Genomic DNA, 27,656 nt, shown 5'->3' with positions numbered 1-27,656 from the left:
GGGGTTGACATGGTTGAGGATCATGTCCAAAGCTTGCTGTGTGCCGTAAACCTTTGGCATCTTTGCTTCTCAGTCAACAGAGTAGGTGAAATATGTGTTGTGACCTGGCTTTTTATACACCTGGCGACCCTGAGTCATCATTTGTCATCATTGGTAACCCATCCCCACCCCCACACCCATCCCACACACATTCCAATCTACTGGCCCCGTGTACATAACAAAAGGTGGCCTAATGAGATGTAAAACTGCCATTTGGCAGCGCTTGGTAGAAAAAGGAGTAGAGGGAAAATGCTGGTAGTTCTAGTGTTAAACTGTTAGAGTGGGAAAAAAATGATTTCATATCAATCCACAAGGTTTTTTTTTAAATAAAATTACGAAAACAAGGGTAATTTTTTTCTATAATTTCTGTTAGTTTTAGTTAGTTTTGTAAACTCACAATACTGTTTTTTTGCTTTTAATTATAGATTTTATTTATTTCAGTTAATGAAAATGTTTTTTTCAGTTTCAGTTTTCATTATTTAGTTCGTTTTCGTTAACTATAATAATACAAAGTTTACCAGCTGGCAGGGACCAGCTTGGTGGTATCACGTGGTATAGCCAAACTCGCATGCAATTGGTCAGTGGGTTTCCTTGGACGCTTCACTACTACCGTAAGGACTGTAAAAGCTGCGCCGGTAAACCAGAAATCGCTCAACAAGAATTTAATTAAGTGGTCATTTCTGTTTTGGTATTAGGTTCGGGTCCGCTTGAGACATCATTTCGGTCCGGATCCGGACCGAGGTCCGCCTATTGGTGATGGCTGGTCTAGGGGTTGCAGGGAGTGTAACACAGAAGCAAACCACAAACAGGATCTTGCACACACTTAAAAGAAAGTGGGAGCAGGACTTTAACTCAAATTCAGCTTTAATGCAAAAGTTTCTTCCAAAACAACAAAATGCAAAAACAAGGCAAGATTAGAGCAAAGGATACAAAACTCAGAAAACACCGGGCAACGGAGCACACAGCTGTGAGGAACGACACGACAAAGGGAAATGCAGACAATTTATACACAAGGTAACGAGAGGAGAGGAAACAGATGGGAAACACAGTGGGAACTAATCAGGAATAACAAGACAGAGGAAGTCAAACTACTTACAGTACAAAGTGCAAATGCCCACCAAAGTAAACCAGGAAGTGGCAGACAGACTCACGCGTGAACTTGATGGAGACCAAGACAAACACAGAGACATGACTGAAGGAACTGAATGGAAATACTAGAGTAGGTAGGGAACTGAAGGCGCAGGAAACAAGAAGAGAGCCATAACCTAATGGGAAGACAAGATTAACCAGACACAACTAAACAGTGAACCAAACAACCACAGGGACAGGATACAGAGGGACAAGACAGACACAGAGACATTAAGGACAGAGACGAGACCAGGAGAGACTGGACACAGTGGAACTAACATCGTGTACTGTAACGTGGAACAAAGAGGAAGCATAATAACTAAACAAGGGATTGAAAAACAACATCTAATCACCAAGAACAGATTCCTGATTCCAAAGACCAGGAAGGCCTGAGAATATAAATGCCAAACACAGAGATGAGGGCTAAGCCAGACATGGAATCATAAGGAAGACAGGAATATATCACAAAATAACTGAAACCATGAGCAGAACTAGATAAAAAAAAAAAAAAAAAAAAAACAACAACCTAGGAATATAAATGTAAAGAAATAAACCTGGAGCTATTAAAACAAAACAAACTCAAAACTCCAGGTACTCGACCCAGGGACCACAACACAAAGCCCAGTCCTAAATCTCCTGTTATATTTTTAGTGCTGCATGCCTTTGCAAGTAGCTGTTGATTGAATGTGCTTGAAAAGTAAACCTCTTTATCACAATTGTATAAATTGTCTGTACTTTAGACTTGTTGAATGGCTCGTAAATCAATAGTTATATTCACCCAGCCATTTCATATTGTTTCTTTGTAAAGCAAACTGATGTATGCTTTAAAACCCAGACATCCCTAGACATCCATTTAACAGTTAATCAAAAGTAAAGTATTTCTTAGTGCCTTTTATGAATTCAAAGTGAGCACAAAAAAAAGTCAGTAGCAAAATGTAACTTCCCAAGTGTTTTTGCTACCAAATACCTTCTTATGTCATATTCAGAGAGCTGACATTATAATTTGCCTGTGGTTAGAGAACATAGGAGCAGCTTATTTGTAATTTTGTTTCAGTGCTTCAAAATCCAAAACCAATCCTCCACTTGTAGTTCACAGATATCAGGAGATGTGAATGCAGAGTAGATCTTTTAACTCGGGGAGAAAGGAGTCCATGAGAGCCCTGTATAATGAGTTTCTTTTGAGAGGTTACTTTGAGAGAAAGTGTGAAATGAACAGCCAAACTGGAAGCCAATTTCAGCTTTCCTGAGTGAAAGCCTTTAATCCAAGATGAATCCCCTTGATCTACAGTAGCTCAGGTAGACAGCCCGGGCTACAACACAAAGGAGCATCAACTAAATGCTCCTGCACCGTGATACAAGCTCTTCGCTGTTGAGCTTCACAAAGACATTGCGATCCTACTCCAAAAACAAGTTAGCATTTAACTCTGTCCCACCTCCTGCCTCTATTGCACTTGTTTCTACTTTCACATCCTGCTCCTCTGTTATTTTCTCATAGGTCAGAGAAAAGCTCCTAGAGAGCAGATGATGAGCTTCATTATTAAGCCAAGCAATTACATCCCTCCCAGCCCAGGCCGCAGCCGGGCGCTCCCTCTATTTATTTCGTTAAGATAAGACAGATCGAGGTGGAATAGTAATGCAGTGCCTTGTAGCTCGGAGGGGAGGAGAGGTGGCATTTGGGAAGCAACAGGGGAGAGGGGGTGGGTGATGCAGGCCCACTTTGTGTTCTCTGCGTATCATTCTTGATTAACCTCCGGAGCAGGAGAGCACTACAGAGCTGCAGATAGCTCCCCTCTGACTGTACCTGCCGCTGTCAGGCTTAGAGTTCATATGAACTCAGCATGTCATGCTGAGTTCAAAGTGTATCTATGTGTGCACAATACTTTTATTGACAAGAGCTGCTGATTGGTTGACGGACGGATCTATTGGGTGGATTATCCCTGCAGCCAGGAGTCTGATATGCTGGTGTCTCCTGATCACCAGGGATACGCCTGATGGACACACTTAATCTATATAACTGCATTAATGAGATACTCAGCAAATTAAGTTCTATTGCCCATGCCGCATTGGCCACAGGCAGGTAAGAGTCACCCAAAGGGGAAGGAGATCATGTTAAATTGTGACACCTAAGCATGACTCAGCAGACAGATTTTTCTCCTTAGGGCACTGAAGCGCTCTATTTGTACTGCATCACCTTGACATCAAATGACCATTAGACCCAGGCAATGAGACACACAAAGCAGAGGGAAAAAAAATGCTTCAGCTGGCAAGGACTTGATCAGCGCTCTTCTCATAAGTCTTGGTGATGGCTACAGTGTCATCAGTTTGCATTGCTCTTCTGTCCTCTAATTGCCCCTCGACAGCCACATTTCTTAGCATCTAATCATCAGGAAATGTCATCCGAATGAGCTGGGCACGTGTGTGTGTGTGTGTGTAGTTAAGTAGATAAGGGAAGCTGGCTGCTGTGAGGACGTGACCTTCAGGGGCAATCCGGGTAATGAAATCACAGGGAGGTAGTCCTGAAGCTGGGGGCCCACCTGGAAACCCCTCTGTCAGGGCTGACACTGATGACCGCATCCTAACTGAAACAAATGTGCCAATTAGGCAATTCATTCCTCACATCCTCTGCCACACAATTGCTGGCCTAATTTGTATTTGTCCCTTCATCTTTTTTCTCCCCATCACCTCCTCCTCTCCCTCTCTTTGTCACTGGCGCTTTCCTCTCTTCCGCTTGGTGAATCTTTTCATCAGTACCCAAGGGCTGTTAGTGGCAGACAGACAGCTAATGTGCAAACACTAGGAGGGCCGGCTCGTGCCACACAATAATTGCCTCTTTCAAGTCACAGATTTCTCCACAGGATAAAAATTGAAATAAATATATAAAAAAAAAAAAAGTTTGTGCGTGGGGAGAGAGAGGTAGAGCGGGGTGAGTGGGTGCCACGACTCGTGTCACCCACTCAGTGACGGATGACTTTAATCTTGAGAAATTAGACTCCATCCCCTCCCCTGCTCCTCTGACTCTCTGTTTTCTTATCTATCTAACGATGGTAAATGCTTAACCTCTGAACCCCCCCCCCCTTCCTGTGTTAGAGGCCATTGTTAAATAATACAGAAAAATCTGCTGGGCCTCAGTGGCACCACAAAAAAATATGATTACTCTAGCTTAGAGTGGCACAACTGGTTCAAATAGAAGTTAGGAAAAATACCGAATGGGAGAAATGATTACTGTGTTATGACGTTCATTATCATTTTTATTCATGTCAATATATACCTGCAATCCATCATCCCTCAGGTCTGCGTGTCATTTCTATTTACCCAGTGTTTGCATGCCCACAGGCGCTTCCTATTTGCATCCAGCCTGAGTGTTGTTTATTATAAAGGGTGCCTGCCTGTGCACTTCCTATAAATCCATCAGCCCAGCCCATTCTGCTGCGCTATGAATGTAATTTGCAAATGCAGCGATGCAGCTCTCTTACCAGGGTTGAAGCAGTAAAGCGTCACTAAGTTTGTAATTCATAATTAGTTTTCCTCTCTGTTGCTGGTAATTGGTTATAGCACATCCCTTGACTGCCTAATGGTTTTAGCATTAGTGGTTATGCTGCCTAGCTGTGGCTAATCAGCAGGGTGGGCCTTGTAAAATGCAGCTGATCAGCAATTATGTATGTTTTAAGGATACTGAATCCAAATACAGGATCTGCATTTAGTGTTTTGAGGGTTCAGTATGTTCAATAATTTGTTGCTCTCACCATGTCAAAAGGCAATGCTCAAAGGCAGGAAGGAAGTCTGCTGTCTCTAAATGTTATTTATCTGTCGGAAACATATTGTTTTAGCTTTTTTGCCCTTTAAGTCAACTTTCTTCGGAAAGGATGCCCCTCCCAGGCAAAAAAATGAACAGCAGATGGGGCTTTTGTGTCTTTTGTGCCCTGTCACTGACATCACAAAGAGCCAGAAATAGACAGCAAAAGCATAATAGGGGATGTTTAGCTAATAAATGTATTAAAGGACTATTATAAACATAGCATATTTACAGTAAAGGGTGTAAAATTTGAGAAGTCTCAAGACAACCTAGTTAAATGAAAATTGGAGGTTTGGCGTGGTTGAGTTATACCCCACAGCATGCCATTTCCTTCATTTTCACTTTCAGATAATTCTATTAAAATGCTCCAAAAGACACTGACATCACAAACATAGTCCAGTTCAGTGACTCAAATGAGCAAGAGTGATACCTAGCAGACAGTTACAGTCGGCACACCACTCAGTCAACTTCACCACATTTCTAACAGCAGTATCTTAATGTGTGAGTTACAAGAAAATTCCCCCATGTTTAGGTGTGATGAAGAGGGAAACTACACATAGAGGTCAAGGAAGTTGTTTATGACAGCCAGCATGATCTTTATAAGGCTGAAGTTGGGCACTATACTTGGGAGTCTATGGGGACTGACTCACTTTTCAAGCCACCCTAAAGTGGCAACTAAAGTGGGTCCTTTTATTTGTCTGCCCATGTAAGAGTTAAGTGGAACTGCCATAGTGTGTTCTACCTAACTAAGGTGTATCAATTAGAATCATAGTAAATATGATGCTTGTTGCAAACCTCATATGAGTACTGTATTTCCACTGTTTCACAGGTGGAGTGGCTGAAAAACGAAGAGCTGGTGAGCTCCCTGACGGATGGCAATATCGACACCCGAGCCGACCACAACCTCATCATCAACGAGGCGCGTCTGTCCGACTCGGGCAACTACACCTGTCTGGCCAGCAACGTTGTAGCAAAGAGACGCAGTGCCACAGCAACTGTGATAGTCTTTGGTACGCCATCCGAGCAGTTGCTCATTGTCTGGTACAACACATTACAGAGTACTGACAAAATGTTTACATGGCACTTCAGATCAATTTGTTTGGCTTCCTGTGCCCCCATACACAAGTGATTAAGAGACCCGTCTCTGCGTTCCCGCTGAAGAGCAATGTTTCCTCTTTATTCAGATGAATGTATTATTCAAAGACTCAATTTACTGCCTCTCGTTTAAAATCAATGTGTACTTTATGAACGGAAATAAGCCACTGTGTCTTAATCTCATTTAAAAGGAGTGTTGCTTATTAAGTATTTATTTGCCAGAGGCCTTCCAGAAACGTGGGTTCACCAGCTTTGATAGCACTGCTGAGCAGAGAGAGAGAGACACAGAGAGATCATAAAGTGCTTAAGTCACAACGCTAAGTGGTCGAGTCCAAACCTGTCAACCAGTATGAGTCGGTGTCGCCTTTAGAAATGGCAATTCTGTGTAATGGCTGCTTTCTTTGCTTTCACACAGTTCTGCGTCTTTATCTTAATCCGAGTGCAAGAAACACTGAACTGGCAATTCCGAAAGAGGGAGCTGTATATCCAGCACATTGCGCTCTACTCAATCTGCTCCTGTCGTTATGGGTTGTTGCCTTGCACTGCCTCGGAGCCTGCATAATCATTAATAATCCCAGCAGCTCTTGTTAGAGTATTTAACTATGCCAGAGTTCTGTAAAAAGTATTATTCACTGTCGTGCCCTCACTCTACTTCTTCTTCTTCTCTTAACTTTGTTGGACTCTCTCCAGTGAATGGCGGCTGGTCCCTGTGGACAGACTGGTCGGCCTGTAATGTGCCGTGTGGGCGGGGTGTCCAAAAACGATCTCGGACCTGCACGAACCCAGCACCACTGAATGGCGGATCTTTCTGCGAGGGCATGTCTGTGCAGAAGATCACTTGCAATGCGCCCTGTCCAAGTTAGTTCTGCTTCTCAGTTTTTGCTTAGCTTAAGTATGGTGCTGTAAATATAGTAGTTTTCTCTGGATATCAAAGATATTACTACTGGGAATAATTAAGCTTGTAAGTCTTCCAAAAATATAATTTTCTTATGATATTTGTGGATGATGACTTAATTATCTACATTTCTAGCACTTCTGTTTTCACTTGACAGACTTTATTGCAGGGTTGTTTAATTCTGTTTGAACAATAACAGTAACTAGCTGTCACTGATATGATTGACTCAAATGACTCAAATAATAAGCTTCATTCATGTCTCATTAGCATTACAAGCAACCAATAAGAGGGACTGCAGTGGTCAGTTCCAATAGTAACCACATTTACTAGTGAGATAGAGAACTGCTATGCTCAAGAAACTACAAACAATAAAAAGAAGAAGGTGGATTTATGATGCAGAGTAAAGTGACTAACAGAGACATTGGTGAAAGAGATTATATGACTCAGTGCTCAGCATGGAGCTCAGTAGAAGAAGGTGAGCTTAGCTTGCTGAGAAAATGAGTTTTTACCTTTCAAGTGCAAACAGGGAGGGATTTTGATCTGGGGAAGTTTGTGCTCACAGAGGCAAATGTTATCCTGTATGGTGAGGGGATGCATCGACATATAAACATATCTACAGAATTTAAATGGATAACTGTAACTACTTCTTAAAGAAATGACTGCTATGGAGTCTAGAGTAGTTCAGGGAGGGTCAGTCATTTTTTTCTTTTGTCCTGTCTCCCTCCCCTCACCCCTACTAACCAGTTGCAGCAGATGGCTGCCCCTCCCTGAGCCTGTTTCTGCTGGAGGTTTCTTCCTGTTAAAAGGGCGTTTTTCCTTCCCATTGTCACCAAGTGCTTGCTCATTGGGGGTCGTTTTGATTGTTGGATTTTCTCTGTAATTGTAGGGTCTGTAACTTACAATACCAAGTGCCTTGAGGGGATTGTTTGGAGCGAATTGAATTGAATTGAATTGAATTGAATTGAATTGAATTGAATTGAATTGAATTGGCAAAGGCAAAAAAAGAAAAAGAAAAAAAAGACATAGAGAGCTCTGTGAGGCTGTGCTGTGCCATGTCCTGGAAACCTAATAATTGGAGGAATTATCATATTTTAATAGAAGCTATAAGACTTCAAAAAGATACTGTAGAGTGCCAGTTCATGTACACTTATGTGAAAAAAATTAAAACCCATTAAAATTGTTGTCCTTTTAAACATGCTTAACAAGGCTCAGTGAAAAACTACTATAGCACACCTTTCAAATTCATACAATTAGAATAGGGGGTATTAAAACTAGCAGTAGGTATTAAATAGGGAATTCTTTATATGGACTTTTACATGGAATATTTTTTGTCAAAGATACATGATCTGATATCCCCACATCCCCACCATGGGTTGGATGTAGTTCAGGAGGTAGAGCAGGTCACCTACCAATTGGAAGGTTGGCGATTCGATTCCTGGCTGCTCCGGGCTGCATGCCAAAGTGTCCTCGGGCAAGATGCTGAACCCTAAGTTGCTTTCCGATGCAAGCGTTGGAGTATGAATGTGTGTGAATGTTAGACAATAAAAAAAACCACTTAGCTTAGTTACATATGGAAGTCCTTGTATGAAAGGGTGTGAATGGGTGAATGTAAACATGTTGTATAAGCGCTTTGAGTGCTCAGAGTAGAGAAGCACTATATAAGAACTAGTCCATTTACCATATTGGGGATTAGTCTCTTGAATGAACTGATGCCTTTAATAGTCTAAACACACGACTTTGCACTTTGAGCAGAATGCAGTCCCACAACACAATAACACATTAAAAAGCATTTGACAGCTGTCTGACATTCGGGACTTCTGAACCCAGTAAAAATGTGACTCTGTAAGTGACAGCTCACTTGTCTCAGTTGTGAAAAGTAGATTGTAATGTACCAGGAACAGTTGATTACAGAAGAAGATGTGCATATGGATCCTATGAGGCTGCAGATATTTAAAAAATACAAACATCTGGAAATGTTTTCTTTAGGCTACCTTCACTGGCAAATCTCCTTTTAATTTCTTACAGACTCTGACAATACACCTCCAGCCAGTCTGGGACATAAACAGGATTTTATGTACTCTTATGCCTTTAGACTGGTGTTGGTACTGAACCATGGAAAAAAAAACCTGATCAGACTAAAAAAGCCACTTCATCTATCCTTTTTTTTTTTGTTCATAAAGTATTGGTTTTTCCTCATATTTGGTAAGGCATTTGTTTGGATGACATGAGAGCATGTGCCACACGTCAGAAGAGTTGGCAACCTCTTTTTCCAATCACAACTGAAATATTTTGGGATCTTTTAGCTACCCCAGAAGAAATTACTGGATTGTAATGTATTGTAATATAAAATTTATATTTAAAAAAACTGGAAAGAGAATAAAAAGAAGTTTATCATGAATCAAAACTGCAGAAAAAAATATAGTAAACAGGAAACACTGTCAAAGCAGCGTTTAATGACATTAACAATGGAAATGGAAAGTAGAGTCATCAGCTCTGCTACATCAGCTGCATGCAAACTGAATTTACTGAATTTACATTTTTTGAATAGCACTGAACACAAAGCTGAGGCTGATGGAAATGCCATGCTTCTCAGGTATTTAGTAATAACCAGACAAATTAAAATGTCAGCAGATGAGAAGTCAGAGTCAGTATTGAAGGGGGATATATCAGACTGGACTAAATTGGGGGGGATGACTGACTGACCTATTTGGATTTACCCATGAAATGCATTCAATATTTTGAGTATTGGATGTTGAAAAATGATCAGATTTGTATCAGGAATAGAAAAAGTCGTGACTGATTTAAAATCTATTGCTCACCTCTAAGATCCATCCAGTCTAATTTCCATTAGTTCTGCCGAGAGAAGAGCGAAAAATGTTTTTGTAGTACTGTACTGCATTTATTGTTCAGTGTGAAGATATCTTTACCTTGCATAACATTTTTATTTGCTAGTTAGTTATAGAGATACTAACACCTAAAACTAAATGTACGTGCTTTGTAAGTACCACCTTAATTATGCCCAAATCCAACTTTTAAATCCAATTGTTATGCCAATGAGCTCACAAACAGTATTTTGCATCAGCACTGAGTGAGTTGCTAGACAAATATTTCCCTTTTATGATGATAAAAATGGTAATCTCTTGCTAGTTTGCCAGTGCAAATGTATGTTTCTCATTACACAGTCATTTTTAAGTGACAGGTTTGTTCGAGCATTTATAGTTGGCCTTTAGCTCTGTACATTGTTAGCAAGAGTATTCATATGCATATATGTCAGATATGGATGTCGCACAAATGCTAAAATCTTTGACATTTAAAACCAGCACGACAAAATGAGATATGTTTGATGTCTACATCCTGACAGGTCCAGTTATCGCTGCATTAAAGCAGAGATAAGGAAGGGTGGGGAAGTCAAACAAACAAACAGAAACAACTGAAGACTGGAAATGAACTCTTTTTGTGTACAAAAAGCCATATTTCAAAAGACACATTGCACCAGGAGGAAATTCGTGTCATTTTTTAAGGTTTCCTCTGTAATGCCACACATAAAACTCATAGTTTGGTCATCACGGATTGATGACCACAATTGGGCATCATGGTTCAAGTCTGACGCATCAGTGAAAAAAATAAGAGCAAAGTGAAGTAGACAAAAGGAGTAGGCTGCTGTAATTGTAATTATTTATTTAATCCTTAAATATTCCACATTACAAAGTACTCAAGTGTGTGTGTGTGTTTTTGGTGAATTACTTCCAATGTGTTGAATGCAATTCATAAAAAAAGAGTTTTCCCAATTTAGTCAGCCTGTAGTGTGGGAATATAAATTTAGGTTTGTCATGGAAGGTGCCAGACTAGTAGGTGACAAAGCTTAGGTAGAAACACAGGTGGGAAAATGCCCCCGAAAATCTGAGAAAACAGAGAAAAACAGATTTTAGGCTAAAATTATATCCTAAAGTGATTAAACAACAGACCTAGTAGCTGTATTGCACATCACCATGTGTTTCTAGCTTACTGCTATACAAATCTGCATATCTACTGTATACATATAATTATATGTATACAGTAGATTACATGATAAGTAAAATTCAGCTACAAGTATATTTCATGAGAGTTGAGTCTGGGGAGTCTAAGACTACCAGTATGGGTAGATGGGGAAAGAACATTTGGGCCAGTTGAACACAGAGGACACCAGTGAAGGATCAAACAGGAAGTGGAAGTAGAAGGAAGGTACAGAAATCAAGCAGAGGGAATCAGCCAGAATACAGTAAGTGCTGATGAGTTTAAATGTATATATATATATATATATATATATATATATATATATATATATATATATATATATATATATATATATATATATATATATATATATATATATATATTCATATAAGGCTCATATTTTCCTCTTCAGACACAAACTTATATATATCAATAGAAATGGTTTCACATCCCAGAATTAAATCCCTGTTCACTCAGCGCAACTTGGCCAGCTGTGTTGTTTGATTTCAATATTTAATATGAAATAATCTCAAATTTCAACACTACAGTGCTATCAGTTTAAAAAGTAATAAATAAATAATCTGCTACAGTAGATTCCTTAGAATACCACCTGCTTTGATGACAGGCTTTTTATAATATCATCTGCAGCACCTCGCCCCTTCTTTTTTACCCAATTCTGCAAATCTCCGTACAGGGAAGGAGCCAGCTCTCTTCTATTTACTGGGATCCGCAGCCGAGTGTCAAAGTTTATAAAGATGTGAAATAATTTGAGTCTGTAATGTGTTCTACAACATCATGAACAACAGGTTCTAACTGGTGAACAATGCAGTGACTCCTTTTCACTCAGGAGTCTGGCTGCACCATCCTGCACCATCACCTGCAAAACCAACAAACTGTATAGTATAACATGTCCTCAAAGACCCCTTCATGACTGCACAATGTCTCAGAAAGTGGCCTTGGTTCATAGTTGCGATTTAACACGTAGGAAGAAGAAGGTGTACAACTCACCATTGTGGCAAATTCCAACATATATAATCAGGCATGTGTTGACACACAGTAGGAATATTTCTAGGATTTTTTGTGAGTCTCGTGCGACATTCTAAATCATTTTCATTTCTTTTTTTGATTTTGACAACAGTAGTTTTCCCTCTGAAATAGTGGCGCTCAGCAACATAATGAAAAGTTGGAGCAACACGAATTTTTAAATGATAAATTCAGATCCATAACAATGCCTAAATACTTATATGTATGTTGTCACCTTTTCAATTCCAGCACCTTGAGCAGTTTTGATCTTAGAAAGATTAGATGTTAACTTTTTGCCATTTGAAAATAGCCTGCAATTATTGCTAGTGACTTTTTGAGCTATTCCATTACTGGATATGAAGACTGGAGAGTTTTCTGCCGGGTTATTACCTCTTCTCTCACCAGAGCTACAGTTTGCCCAGCAGAGGGGATTTAAGTCATATGTCTCATTCTTGCTGGAAAATAAAGTAGCAGTTCTAGTGAATGTGGTGTTGTGTGTTTCCCACAGACACAGCTATGTGTAAACACTCTGGATCCCATCATTACCATCAATGGCTTTCAGCAGTTGAGGCGGATAGAAATAAATCTGAGAGCGCAAGGAAAAAGGCAGAAGGCACAATAAATGGTACCATCTTTGTCATATTATTGTGAGAGAATATCTCAGCAGGGTTGACACTGTACCGTTAGAATTAGGCTACAACCACATTAGAAGTAGCCTAATTCAGCATTCCAATTTCCCTATGACCACATTATTTAATATTTTAGAGAAATACTTATTGTGTATTATACGTACTTTGTCATTTGTGCAATATGCTAAAAATACCAGGACAGAGTTTGCAGGGTTTGCTGTTTTAAACCCACAATCCACAATCCTACATTGAGGAGATCAAAGGTCAAGGTGGAATGCAATGAGCAGTTTGTCAACATTGCACAAAGTGCCATTAAAAAGTTTTGCATTTCCACTCGAAAAAGCAAAACTGTACCCAAGTTAAATTTATCCAATCTCCATTGTGTTTCTCTTGGCGCCGTGCTGAGTGGCAGTTTGTTGCAGCAGTTCTTCTGTTGCTGTTTGGTTTATTATTATTTTATTGATTTTATCACCTGGTAAAGTTGCTTGTTTTGTTTTTTTGCTCACTGCGATATGCAAAGGTGAAATGGCTACCTTTTTCTTTTGCAAGTAAAGTAAAGTTTTACAAGTAGTGGTTTTTCATTTCATTATGATCTTGGCAATGGAGAATCATCATCAGCTGATCATGCTGCCTGGAGTGAGGCCTTTAATCCCGGAGTGGTTACAGAACTGATGGGGTTTCAGAGCTGGAGCTGTTCCTGCTATCATCACGGGGAATGTGAGGTGTTTGAACAGTAACATGAATGAGCTCGGTTAGCTGATTAAGGCCAGAGGGAAAGTACTGAGTGTAGATTGATGTGCTTGTTATGGCGTTGCCACATTCACATTTCCCAGGACACATTGTGATTGTACTTGGCTTCAGGACTTTGCACGGGGGACAGACATTAATCTGAGCGGTAAAAAGAAATGTGGAGGGATTACACTAGTTGTAATTTAAAAGTGGTGAAATGTTCCTGCAAAGGAACATTTCTTTGACCTGACTATGGAACTGCTAGCTTTTGGAATGTGTCCATAATACTTAGTGAGGAAATTCATCATTGCTGTTGCTGTTTGAATCCAGTTTAAATCAACACACTGTTTGGATTTCTCTGCCAGCTGATGCAGACATCATCGAAATGACTGTGGGTTTGGTGATTGGGTACGAATAATTACCACCCTCTGCACCACTTGGTGGACATGTAGCTGAACATTTTGCCAAATATCTGTTTCAGATCCACTGCCACAAGGGCTGATACAGAAAGTCTTTATCACATATCAAAATACCATTCAATTTAAATTCAAGCTCTTTCAAGGGTGTCTCCTTGTGCACCTCTGGATCACCACCAGTGCTCCTGCTATTTTTCAGATTTCTCTGTGAGAGTTCTGAACTCATGCATGTGAGCATTGTGACTGCAGCATGGACCTGGAACTTGTGCAAACAACAACTTTTAAGTCATATGGACCTCACTTTCATGTTAGTGATTATGTTAGGTACAAGCCAGAGACCAGACAGCAATTTTCACAATTGAAGAGTTCACAATATCTAAGCCCAATGGTGGCACATCAGGTCAGGAGCATGAGAATTATAAGCATGCTCTTTGTGCTTTGAGTAAACTGAATAAACGCATTAAGAAGGCTGGCTCAATTCTAAGCGTTAAGCCAGTTTGATTTACTTAACCAGTTTCACCTTTGAGGTTCTGAGACCCCAGAACTAACACTTCTACCTCTCTTGAAGGGTGCAGAGCTCAGGTTATCAGAGGGACCCACCTTGAACTACACTGGATAAAATAGGTCTTGGATTGTTGTGTTTTCTGTCTTTTCCACCAAATTTGGTAGAGTTGGAGTTTTATTTTTAAAACACTCTGTCCTGGTGATGGGGACAAGGACACTCAACTGTTTTTTACAATCTGCAATGTCTCTTGTTCATAAAGCTTGAAGTTGTTTTTTTTTGGCTTTCACTTGCAGAGCTGTAACTAATAGAGTTTTTTTTTTTTTCAGTTGGAATTTTTAAAAAGGTTAGAGTAGGGTTGAGCTTAACACCTAAAATGTTTTGTATGTGAATGGTCAACTCACTTTGTGCATCATCTGATTGACATACCATCGAGTTCAGACACTGCACCAAGCATCGATTGTGTTTAATTCCACACTAGATACTGCAAAATGTATGCACTAGCCATTCAAATACTGTTTTTGCTGACTGTGAATGCAAGAAATCAACAAATTCTACCATTTTAACTGATGACTGAACGACTCAGTATGTGTACTTCAGAATATCTACCAATTAAACTTAATAAGGTCCTTTCATGCATGCACTGCCTTCCCCTTAAGAGTGTCAATCTTACCTCAGAATAAGCACTCTGCTTACTGTTCAATAAAAGCCACATCAATCTTTGTAGGTCATATCTTGTTCCAATATTTCTATATCAACGTCAACACAGGACAAGCTAACATACTGTATATTGAAGGGTGTTTTTACATATGAAGTATTTAGCACTCAAAACAGCTGAAAAAGTGACAATCTTATCCCAGAAATTATTAAGAATTCTTATCCTGTGCAGACTTACCTTTGAAACCCAATCTTTATATTTATGCACATAGGGAGTATTGACACAAAACTGAAACAAACATGTATTTTTTTTTGTGAAGGTGGCAAAAAATGTGACACTTTGCATTTCAGTACAGGAGAAAGCTCTGATTAGGGGAGTAATCAATAACAGTGGGTTTTCTTTAGTTTTCCAAGGTCTGGCTTGCAGAGGTTACTTTCTGCCTTGCAGGATGAAACAAAAATTGGATGTTTTGGACAATGGCTGATGTGTGTATCTGTGTCGAAGTTTTCAACTACCTGCCTCTTGCTGCCAATTAAAGCTGTCAGCCTTAAATGCAGCCTTTAAGAGATGGAGAGGAGGGTGGGTTGTTTTCACAGCACGGAGTTTATGGGGAAAATAATTAAGTCCAAAAGTAAAGGAAAGAAAATCTCCCTTCTTGGCAGAGAGATAAGCAGGCCTTGCCAGTACCATGCCCCGGAGGCCTGACATGATGGTCGAAGTTGTATTTGTGCCAGGGAGTGAAGTGCATTTTACCTTTTATTAGGGCTGAAATAAATCTTTGTATAGAAGGAAGGAGATACGGACTTGAGTGAAGCAGAAGATGCAGTGAACCTGTCTGAGCTGCTGACTGACAAGTCCGTCCAGTTTTGACAGGGCACCCTAAAGCATTGTCTCAATGATGTTCTGAATGCATGGATAGATGAGGTCGGTGGCGGTAGAGGTAGATAGCCTAGGTAGATAGCAAAGACAAGAGAAAATACACAAAAATTAAGCTCATGTTTTACATTTGGAAGGCACAACACGCACTCCAAAAACTTGAGAGACTCGAGATCCAAAGTGGTAGGCCACTCCTGGAGTTGTGCCATATGCCTGTGCTACAAAAGTCAGCTGCTGGCTAGCTAACAAATATGGAATGCAGTGTTTAATTTCACGTAAAGCATACTGTTTGAGTGATTTCATTTTTTCCTGATAAAAAATAAATAATAAAACCCCTGTCACAAAATCAGCTGCAGAGGGCTGCAGGCATCCACCAGTGTCTGCAGAATGAGTTTTCAAAAATTAGGTGCTGCCTTATTGTTGGCTGCGCTCATGGTGAACAGGAGCACACAATGAGCACTTGTTGAGTTTGTGATTATTCCACAGTGCATGTGATGGCTCTGTAATGCACATATTCAGTCCACTAACTGTCTGCTATCAGTCTGCAGTCATCCACAGTTAGGCTGAAGGTGGTGGATAATACAGGCTTCAGAAAAATTGTGAAAATATCTTGGGTGTGGCAACCATCCGCGATGAGTTTTGGTGTGGACAAGCAGCGGATGCCGTGTTCACTCCGCCACATCTACCGTCGGTACGACCTACCAACACAGTGATCTGCTGCCATCCACAATGCACATGTTAAGGACTCTGTGCACAACTAAGCATACCCTTACTGCTTCCACACTAATTAAGAGGGTAGGTAGCAGCAATTTACAAATCAAATGCAGCACCTGGCTTATAAATTTTATAGACTGCCTCTATAAAAGAGATGTTTGCACACCCACTCGTGGCAGACTTATGTACATGCTGAATTAGACAAGTACTTTTACGTATACAAACTGTTGACAAAGATGTAGTAGCTAATGAGCTTGACCATATAAGAGCTGCACCCAATGGCACAACAACAGCAGGTGACTGTTGCAGCATCACCATATACCACGACTCCACTCCACTTTTGGATCTTGGTGTTACTGAATAACTTTACTGATGTATGGCACAGACGTGTTTATCTAGTCAGATGACAAAAATTTGGTTGTTTATAAATACTTAACAACAGAATGATATATGCATGTAACAGTTATAATTATTTTTCTTCTTTGCAAACTACTTAATTAATCTACACAGAAACCTGTTCGGTTTTAAAAAAAAACAAAACCAAAAAAAAAAAAAAAAAACTCACTTGTAAACCTTGGGTTTGATGTTTACATGGAATATCATAATAATGATCACCAAAAAGCAATTGCCTTTAACCTTTAATTTCAAAAGAAACATTTAAGGGACATAGTACATGTATTAATTTCTTTGATAAATAATTTAAGTGTAATATACATTGTATCCTACTGGGTACTCAGACTGCTGCCTTTACAGTAATTCATTAATATATACACGACTAAAAAAAAAAAAAAATTCAAAAACATCATGCTAGATATCTATAGTTATATGGACTGTGTCAGTGGTGCCCCACTAGTGCACCTTTTGTTAATTTCATTAACACCAAAGCAGCTGAAACTGATTAACAGCCCCCTCTGCTTAACTGACCAGATCAAGTTGATGCTATACTCTGATTAAAAGTGCTCCTTTATTTTTTTTGAGCAGTGTGTGTATATATATATATATATATATATATATATATATATATATATATATATATATATATATATATATCTGTTCTCTATATAATACTAATTTACATAATTTCTAATGTACATACAGGTCACATGTGTTGAACGTGATGCGGAAACAGAGAACTTAACTGCGTTCACAGGATGATGATGAAATCATGTATAATATATACAAAAATCAAAAGAACTGGGATTTATAAGAAATCTTTTTTTAAAAACATGCAGATGTTAATAATTGCTTTGTATGTGATGATGTTCATGCAAAGTTTCGTTCAGATTAGCCCACCTCTTAAGGAGGTGCTACAGGTGTTGTGCTTCTCAAACTATCCTTGAAAAATTTTTGCTTTGTGACAGGGAGCATTATCCTGCTGAACGAGGCCACAGCCATCAGGGGGTACCGTTTTCATGAAAGGATGTACATGGTCTGCAACAATGCTTAGATAGGTGGTACGTACCAAAGTAAGATCCACATGGATGGCAGGACTGAAGGTTTCCCAGTAGAACATTGCCCAAAGCATCACACTGCCTTTGCCATCTTGCCTTCTTCCCATAATGCATCTAGGTACCAGGTGTTCTCATGGAAGCGATGCACACGCATTCGGAACATGATTCACCAGACCAGGCCAAATTTATTCCTTTGCTCTGGGGTCCAGTTCTGATGCTCACATGTCCACTGTTGGCACTTTCAGTGGGTGACAGGGGTCAGCATGGGCACCCTGACTGGTTTGTGGCTATGCAGCTCCATCCACAACAAACTGTGATGCACTGTGTATTCTGACACCTTTCTATCAGAACTAGCATGAACTTTATTGGCAATTTGAGCCACAGTAGCTCGTCTGTTGGATCAGACCACATGAGCCAGCCTTCACTCTCCACATGCATCAGTGAGCCTTGGCTGCAGACCAGGAACACCCCACAAGAGCTGCAGTTTTGGAGATGCTCTGATCCAGTCATCTAGCCATCACAGTTTGGCTCTCGTCAGACTCGCCCAAACCTTTATGTTTGCCTGTTTTTCCTGCTTCTAACACATCAACTTTGAGGACAAAATATTCACTTGCTCCCTAATATATCCCACCCACTAATAGGTGCCATGATAAAGTGATTATAAGTGTTATTCCCTTCACCTGTCAGTGGTCATAATGTTATGCTTGATCGTACATTATACATTTTGGAGCAGCATATGCAGTCATCCAGACTTTTTTTTTTTTGTGGCTTTTTCTGCCTTATAATGTTCTGATTTTGTTTATTTTTAAAGTGCAAAAATAAAAAAAACAATAAATCAATCACAATTAAAAAAAAACAATTTCAATACTTCAATTTCTCTCTATATAGCATAAGTTACCCAAACAAGATGTAGGCTGAAGCCACAGCTTATAATGCTTAATCCTATTAACCGCAGAGCTGCTGAAACTCAAAAGATAAGTTCAGAAAAACTGTAATAATATATATACAACACAAACCAGAACTAACTCACCTCATCCGTTGATACCAGTGCATCTCCCTGATAATTCTTTTTTTTCATTATTTGTTGATTATGCTGTCTGTGCACCTCCTTTAAACCAGTGATCCCTGAAATGTTGAGTGCTTGATAAAAGCAAGAACTTTCAACGCCTTCCTCATGTGCTACCTCCAACTCATCCAGAACATTATCTGACAGGACAAAATGCCAATCCTGGAAATAATCAGCATGTGCACTTAACTAAAAAGACACACACGCATGGTTACATAATGTGAATAAAGAGTGACTGGATCCCCTAGGCTCTTTTTTGAAGAAAAGTAGATCTGGGAATAAAATCCCAGAGACAGACCCTAACAGCACTGTGGAGATGTCTGAGATACCAGAAGGCTCTGAGCATTGCACCTTGGAAGCTGTAGCCTGGCAAAGATGAATCAAAACAACCTCTCCAAGTTAGAAAAGACCCTGTCCTATGAGGCAAAGAGACCCAGAACGCAGGCTCAAAGTCAGAAAGGCAAACAAACTTTAGACTTGTGCTTGAGACTTTTTTACACTCCTACTGGCCACATAAGTCATAGCAAATGCTGTACCAGAGGCTCCCCATCAAGAACATAACTCTCATGTCTCTTATGACTAATAAATAATTGGATAATTAAACTAAAAAAACAAACAAACAATCATATAACTAGATTTAGCTGCAAACAAACTGCATGCAGAAGCAAGTTATAACTATCCAGGGTGCTGATCATTTTTTTTCTACCAAATCTTTCTACAAAAATTATTCTAATTATGTGAAGGTCCACACAATATAATCTCTATGGTATTGTTATGTTTATAGGAAAAGAGAAAACATCATGAAATCACATTCAGGTCCATTTGTGCTAATAGTTTTTGGTAAATTTAAGCAAAATTTGTCATTTGAAAGCTATATAAATCATTATTTTATTTCTAAGAAGATAAATTTATAAGCACTAAAATATCCCCTTGCTTGTTTTTATAAACTCAGTGGTTTCCTTGGTCTTGTTAAGTTTGGTGTTTCCTGCAGATTTTTGTAGTTGGCCAATATACAGTACTTGTTGCTAACAGAGTAAATACTTACTACTTTATTTTATTATTTAGGAGATGAAGATATCTGACACATTTAAACCATCATTTGTTCTCCCTGACAAGTGTAGTGTTGCATTATTATAATTTTCATGTCTACTATAGACTAAGAACAGAACCCAGCAAATTGTGAGCTTATGTGAAGCCAGTGAGGCCCATACTTTGTTACTTTCCTGGTTATTTAGGTAAAAAACAATGTGGTCCTGTACCTAATAGCTCACTCACACTAGAGTCAAAATAGGACAGCAACCTCCATATGAAACTGGTTATTTCCCAGTGAACCCAGTGCACGGAATGAGGGTGTTGCAAGCTCAACACCTCAACCTCCGGGAGACCACTTTTGATTGCAAGGTAATGGCACAGGTGGCCTGTCTCCAAACAATTACAATGTGACTTGGACTCACTGCAATCACTCTCAGACAGATTGGCGAAGGTTTACAACTATCTGCTGTCTAATTTATAAATGTAGACAGACTGCCAACACACTGCCATTAATGTGACCTAGTCTGATGAGTGCAACTTGTCTGCGATGCATCGGTTCGCAGTAGCAGACTTGACTCAACTGGTTGCCAACTGTTTGTATTCTGGCTAGAATACAACCACAAGTTTACTGAGGCCCTATGTCATTTTACAGTTAAATCGCCATCCTCCAGCAACTGCATCCCTATTGGTGGAGGAACTGCTGAATTTCTGTTTAAACTCTAAGTGATTCTGGCTGTATTCTGAAAGCAAATAGTTAATGAGAATTTCTGTGTATCCACAGAGTAACAGATTTGCAAGAAACAACACAAATGGATTGCATGTAATTTCCAGCTCGATCCCATTCAATCACAAACTGATAGCAAACTGATAGTTAACTGACCCCCCCCCCGTCCTCTCTTATCGCCACCCTAACCCACCAAAGATACCAACTGACTGCAAATTGTCGCAGACCTTGTCTCTGTCTTCAAGGCAATCATTTCAGATGCAACAAGGTTGCAAGTTCCCACGGTCGCAGTAATATTGGCCGTGCTATAGTTTCCAACTTTCCCTAGTGTGACTGTAGCATCAAAGAGATTTTAAGAACTGGTGTTTCTTCCACGGGATTTGAAGTGCCGCTGCCACTGCAGGGGTTTGAGTCTAACATACTTTATACAAAATATTCATATATGGATTTACTATATATTGTCTGTTTATGTAACAAGATAGAAGTTACATCAACAGCCAGTTCATAAACACTTCACCAGCTGCTTGCTTCTGTAAAACACAAAAGCCTGTTTTTTAGAGAAAGAAAATATTGTGTTATATTTGTAATTATGTTCAACCAGAAGAACTGGCAAAACTGAAAAGGAAAAGGGCACATATGCTCTGAAAATGTCACCAAAACAAAATTAATGAGAATCTGGTTTCTAGCCAATTTAAGAAACTAGACATTGCAGAAAAACAGCATAAAATTACCAAAAAAGGGAGGTTATGAAGCCAAAATGATGCAGAGTTGCAAGTGCTACCATTTGTAAAACTGTATCTATTGTTTAGCAGTTGGCAAATGAGCTCATTCAACAGAATCAGAGCAAGAAGTCATAGGGGAAACAATATGCATGCAATCACTAGTGTTTGCGGTCAAACTCAGAAGCACTCAGCATTCTCCCAACATACAAACACGTCGTTTGCATTACAAGTAGGTGAGAAGGAACCACAAACAACTGCGGTGTGTAGGTAGGACCCGTGGAACTTCACAAAGGAAAATTAACTTCTTCACCACTCACAAGACTGTATTATGGGTATCACAGCAGCTGCCAAAAAATCTTCAGGCGCCATATGGTCTCCTTGTATTTGTTAAGCTAAGCATGATGAGTCCTTCCTTGATCAGATGACAGAGCATGGCGGAAGAATCCCAGCTATTAGCATGCACCAGGCTGGCTTGGTTTCATAGCCTTGCATGAAACCCCATTATATAAACAGGCCTGGGGGTTAATGGAGAGAAAGTGTCTCTCTCAAGCTGTACCAACACACCAGCATTTGTATTGCGGATCATACCGAATGTGTGTGTGGAGTTGTGCCTGCTGCAGTAACATGTTAAATTTGTTGCATGTGTTGCACTAAAAGGAAAGTTAGTCTTTATCTAAAAGAAAGATTGCCATCAATCTAAGTGGCTATTTACAGTTATTTACAGAGTTCATACATAAATACCATGTGTCCAAACTTTTGACTGGTACTATATATGTATGTATGTATGTGTGTGCGCGTGTGTGTGTGTGTAACAAAGAGAGGGAAGGTAGTCAGAACTGAGGGAATTGCTCTATCAGAAGGCAACATTGCAGACACCAAGGACAGCTATAAGTATCTTAGGATCCCACAGGCAAATGGGAACCATGAAGAGGCTGCTAGGAAAGCTGCAACTGTCAAGTACCTGCAGAGGGTAAGGCAAGTCCTGAGGAGTCAGCTGAGTGGGAAGAACAAGATCAGGGCAATCAACACCTGTGCCCTGCTAGTCATCAGATACCCTGCTGGGATAATAAGCTGGCCAAAGGAGGACATAGAATCCACTGACATCGAGACAAGAAAGCTTCTTACCATGCATGGAGGGTTACACCACATATCCAGCACCCTGAGGCTGTACGCTAAGTGGAAGGAAGGAGGCCGAGGACTAGTGTGTGTCAGAACCACTATCCTGAATGAAACAACAAAGATCCATGAGCACATCAAGAAGATGACCACAAATGATCACATGCTTAGTGAGTACCTCAGGTGGCAGAAACCCAAGAAAGACGAGGAGAAAGAACAGGAACCATGATGGAAGGGCAGGCCCCTGCACGGCATGTACCGCCGGCAGATAGAAGTGGCTGATATCAAAAAATCCTTCCAGTGGCTGGACAAAGCTGGGCTGGAAAAAAATCACAGAGGCTCTAATCATGGCAGCACAGGAACAAGCTCTAAGCACAAGATTGATAGAGGCTGGGGTCTAACACACAAGGCAAGATCCCAGATGTTGCAATACCCAGTGATGGCAACATCAAGAAGAAGGAACACGAGAATACCAGGGGCTCAGAGAAGAGGTAGAGAGGATGTGGAAGGTGAAGGTAACAGTGGTCTCCATGGTATTTGGAATACTCAGGGCAGTGACCAGCCAATGGAGAGAAGCCAATATGGGAAAAATCTGCTCTCTCTTTCTAGTCCCTGTCAGTACTCTAGCTGCAGCATTTTGGATCAGCTGGAAGCTCTTCAGGGAGCTTTTAGGACAGCCTGATAATAATGAATTACAATAGTCCAGCCTAGAAGTAATAAATGCATGAATTAGCTTTTCAGCATCACTCTGAGATGTTTCTAATTTTAGAGATATTGGGCAAATGCAAGAAAGCAGTCCTACATATTTGTTTAATAAGTGCATTGAAGGACATATCCTGGTCAAACATGACTCCACGATTCCTCACAGTGTTTCTGGAGGCCAAGGTAATGCCATCCAGACTAAGTATCTGGATCGACAACACGTTTCTAAGATTTGTGGCGCCGAGTACAATAACTTCAGTTGAATTTAGAAGCAGGAAATTAGAGGTCATCCAGGCCTTTATGTCTTTAAGACATCCCTGCCGTTTAACATCCACGTTGGTGGCTTAGTAAAAGTAACTACTGAAGTTAACTCAGAAAGCTCAATCTGAGAGAAAGAGTCTAAATAAATATCAGTAGTACTGAAAGTAGCTGTACATAATGATATGTCTATGAGATAGTTATGATTTTTTTTTCTCTTATGGTTAAAATTTTATTTGTGAAGAAATTCATGAAGTCATTACTAGTTGTTAACTGAGCTCTGACTCTTTGTCAGCCTGGCTACAGTGCTGAAAAAGAAACATGCTGTTATTCTTATTTTTTTCAATCAGTGATGAATAGTAAAATGTCCTAGCTTTACAGAGGGCTTTTTTTTTTTTATAGAGCAACAAACTGTTTTTCCAGGTTGAATGAAGATCTTCCAAATTAGTGAGATGCTATTTCCTCTGCAGATTACAGGTTATCAGCTTTAGAATAAGCAGCTGTTTTTGGTGGTTGAAGGTTCTAGAAATTTCCTGCAGTTATGGAGGAACCACAGCAATCAAAATTACATCCCTAAAACTTACAGAATGGTATTTTATTATAATAGAAATCCATAAAAATCTAAAGTTGTTTCTATATCTATTATTGCAACCACTTCAGTTGAAAGAAAAAAAAATTTTTTCATCTTACAGCATCATACGCCCCTTTAAACTGTAGACTGTCTCACAAGTGCTCTTTATGAAACTGGAGTTCCAGAGAGTTCTTGAGTATTTAGAAGTCCTTTGTTTGAGGCTTGTATAACAATGATGTTTTTTCCTCTGTTCTCTCTATGGATAATTAGGCTGTTTTTCAGGGACTCCAGGAACTATTTTATTATGCAGCCTCATTGTGATTCCCCCATTAATGTTACTGCATTATTTGATTCTTATAGTTTCAAAATAATAGTCCTCTAGCATAGACTGAAACCCTTCATTTCTTAAAAAGGTTTTTATTGTGAACCCCTACCAAAATAGCATAGCTACACTGTTTATATTATATAGGTATCATTTATTAAATGAAGGCTGTTAAAACATATGTTACATTTAACTAGGATGCACCTTATATGCCAGGTACCGGTAACTTATTAGTCTTTTGTTTTTCTCTGCCAGCCTTTATTTAATTTGTTTAACTGACTACCATTTTTATCTGAAATATAGTGTTTCTTTAAATTACTTAAGATATTCAATCTTAATATTAATCAAAATACATTGTAACTTTCTTTTTCTTTAGCTTGTCTTTGAAATGCTGCCTCATGTGGATTGCTGCCAATCTTTGTCTTTCTGTTTTCCCTCTGTGCTACTCTTTCTGTGATGTATGCATCCCCATGTGGCAGTTGATGGAGGCTGGAATGAGTGGAGCCAATGGACAGTGTGCAGCAGCCACTGTGAGAAGCAGAGGAGTCGAGAATGCAACTCCCCGGTTCCCAGACACCGAGGCAAAATGTGCGAAGGGAACAGTGAGGCCACTGAGAACTGCACAGATGGACTGTGTACCCAGAGTAAGGCATTTCTCTCTGTTTGTCATCATCATGATTCTCATCTTTTTCCCCAACATTATCATTATCATATATACACTCACTGTAACATGGCAAGTCATCAGAAGCATGCTTGAACAGGAGGCAGGCTCGAGTTGGAAAAGAAATCACACTGTGGACTGACACAGATTCCCAGTACATGATAATGTCAGCACTCTTTCTTCTGTGTACTGCTCCCTTGACATATTGTATGTCGTGAGTCACTCACTGGATAAGAAGCGGAGACATTTACTTTTGAATGATGTTTGATGTGAGAAATGTAACGGCATTACAATCTTTGGAGTATGCCGTTAATTAAAATTGAATGTGTTGGTCCAGTAAAATCACGGGACCGGGTTAAATAAACTCTAAAGTTCAAGAAACGTAAGTTAAGTTAGTAAACATGAGCTTTGCCTCCATGCATGAATGTGCAGCTTTAGTCAAACTACTATGTCCATTCTCTTGTCAACCACAGATCCCCACCCTTTATCAGTCTTTGATGTTTGAAAACAGATGGATGGAGAAACAGAATAGATATACTGAGATACTTTCAGTAAAGCTAGCTTGGTGGTAGTTTATCTTTTAAACAGCATGGATTTTTTTTTAACAGTTTACACTTAATCGTAATACAACAAAAACCTTAGACTTAGCTTTTTCTATCAATGACGGTAACTTAGCAGCTCCAGTACAGCACTAACTAGTATCAAAACTTGAGTTAGCAACATGAAAAAATGGATAATTATGCCATATAAACATATTATGCTATAGGAACATGATTTTCTGCAAGAATATATATTGTACATTTTTATTTTTCACTTTCCTCTTTAGATTGTCTAGGCATGACTGCTGTAATATAATTTTAAAACATTTTTTATGGTTTCTTCATGTTTGTGAGAATTTACATTTGATTAATTTATATTCAGGGGTAACTAGCATAGATAATGAATACATTTTTAAACTAGATTTTATTTTCCCAGCTAGCTGGCTTAAAAGTAAGCACATGAGTAGGACTTCAATTTAGACTTAAAGATTATTATATGGAGAAATTTGAATTTAAATAATACTGTTTGGAAAAAAAATCCTAGAATTCATCAGCCCTGATAGAGTTTGCTTTTGATTAAAATGATCATTTTGAGTTCCATAATATACATTCTGAATGCTGATCAGCCACAACATTAAAATCCCACCGGTGTTATGTAGGTCTAAGGTTCTCCTGTGTGGCCTGGCACTGGGCTGTAGTCCCTCTGGGTCTGGTGGGGGGGGGGCCCTGAGTGGACCTGACTTGTTCCGGTGCATCCTGCAACTGCTCGTCTTACTATGGGCTTCTTGTCGTATTCTTCGGGCTGATTCTGAGAATTTTTTGGTGTTGCGGGGTGCGTTGTCATGCCAAGGATGTGCTGTCAGTTTGGGGGGAGGCAACAAAACACTACAATGTAAAAAGATGATCAATTTTAGACTTAAGCTGTTGGTGATTTTAATGTTATGGGTTGGTGGAAAAGAGTGTGATTCCCTCCTAAATATTATTTTTGATGCCTGCTAGATTAGCACACTCAAAGATGACTTTAAGCAACCTACACCTCACCATCTTTATCTGTGATGCTTTAGGAATTATATTAAATCCTTCCTGCCCATTATCAGATACTATATATGGTTGGTAAGCAGAGTCAGCGAAAGAGCTTCCCTCTACTCAGGGCGTTGGATCTGAGACCACATTTGATAGTCACTTCACAGAGGCTCGGACTTTAATCACCACTTTCTCTCCTCTTTGTCTCATTCTATCTCTCTGTCTTTGCAGATCGAAAGCTGCTACATGACGTTAAACCTCAAAGTGAGTCTTCCTTTGTGGATTTCTTTCATCTTCTACTCCCCTGCCCTTCCCACCTGCCACTGATATGTGATATGCCCTTAATTTTTAGGGCAAGAGTTGATATAAGCAAAAGAGAGGACATTCCTTTGCATTCTCCTATCACGCACTCTGGAAATAGACATATCATGAATTACCACCATTTAGTTCACCTTGATCTAAGCAGTTCTGGTATTAACCTAGCAAACACTCATTACACATTCATGTCATTATTCAGTGCCCAACTTTTATGACAACCGTGACATCACAGCTGTGTTTCTACTTTGAGCCATGAGATATATTGGTTGTGACAAGTGAACATGTGCTATGTTGTGAAGGATTAATGGGTTGTAATCATTGCAAATGAGCTAATTTGAGCAATTTACGGTGCTGTCCTTGCGTTCCTGTGGTAGCTTTCAATCACTTGCCAGAGTTAGTTCCACTAAGTGATTGTCAGGTGGTACTGTTGCTCCATTAGGTTGCCACTTCAGGGTAAAAGTTGTGCCTACTATGAAAGCTTAAATGATTGAATGGGCAGTGCATTAAACTTATATGTGGCAAGCAATCACAGTGGGCTATAATGCATGCACTCTAATTGCCTTCCCTGTGAGATATCCATCACAGCTTTTAGATATAGATCAGTAGGTCTAACAGTAATAATGCTAATCACTCTCCATGTTACCAGCTTTAGTGTAATATG

General features: G+C 39.6%; 1 protein-coding gene across 1 annotated transcript in view; it reads left to right on the top strand.

The window, feature by feature from the left end:
* unc5db (unc-5 netrin receptor Db) overlaps positions 1–27,656 on the top strand; it is a 299,326-nt gene that overhangs the window by 184,675 nt on the left and 86,995 nt on the right. The window contains exons 5-8 of the mRNA XM_030737775.1: positions 5,790–5,970; positions 6,746–6,913; positions 24,934–25,098; positions 26,909–26,941. Of these exons, the coding sequence (XP_030593635.1) occupies positions 5,790–5,970; positions 6,746–6,913; positions 24,934–25,098; positions 26,909–26,941 (547 nt within the window). The remainder of the gene's footprint in view (positions 1–5,789; positions 5,971–6,745; positions 6,914–24,933; positions 25,099–26,908; positions 26,942–27,656) is intronic.

Source organism: Archocentrus centrarchus, chromosome 9 (genome assembly GCF_007364275.1).
Source record: "Archocentrus centrarchus isolate MPI-CPG fArcCen1 chromosome 9, fArcCen1, whole genome shotgun sequence".
NCBI classification, from domain to species: domain Eukaryota; kingdom Metazoa; phylum Chordata; class Actinopteri; order Cichliformes; family Cichlidae; genus Archocentrus; species Archocentrus centrarchus.
The sequence above is the reverse complement of the archived record's forward strand: the minus strand, read 5'-3'. Positions and strand labels throughout refer to the sequence as shown.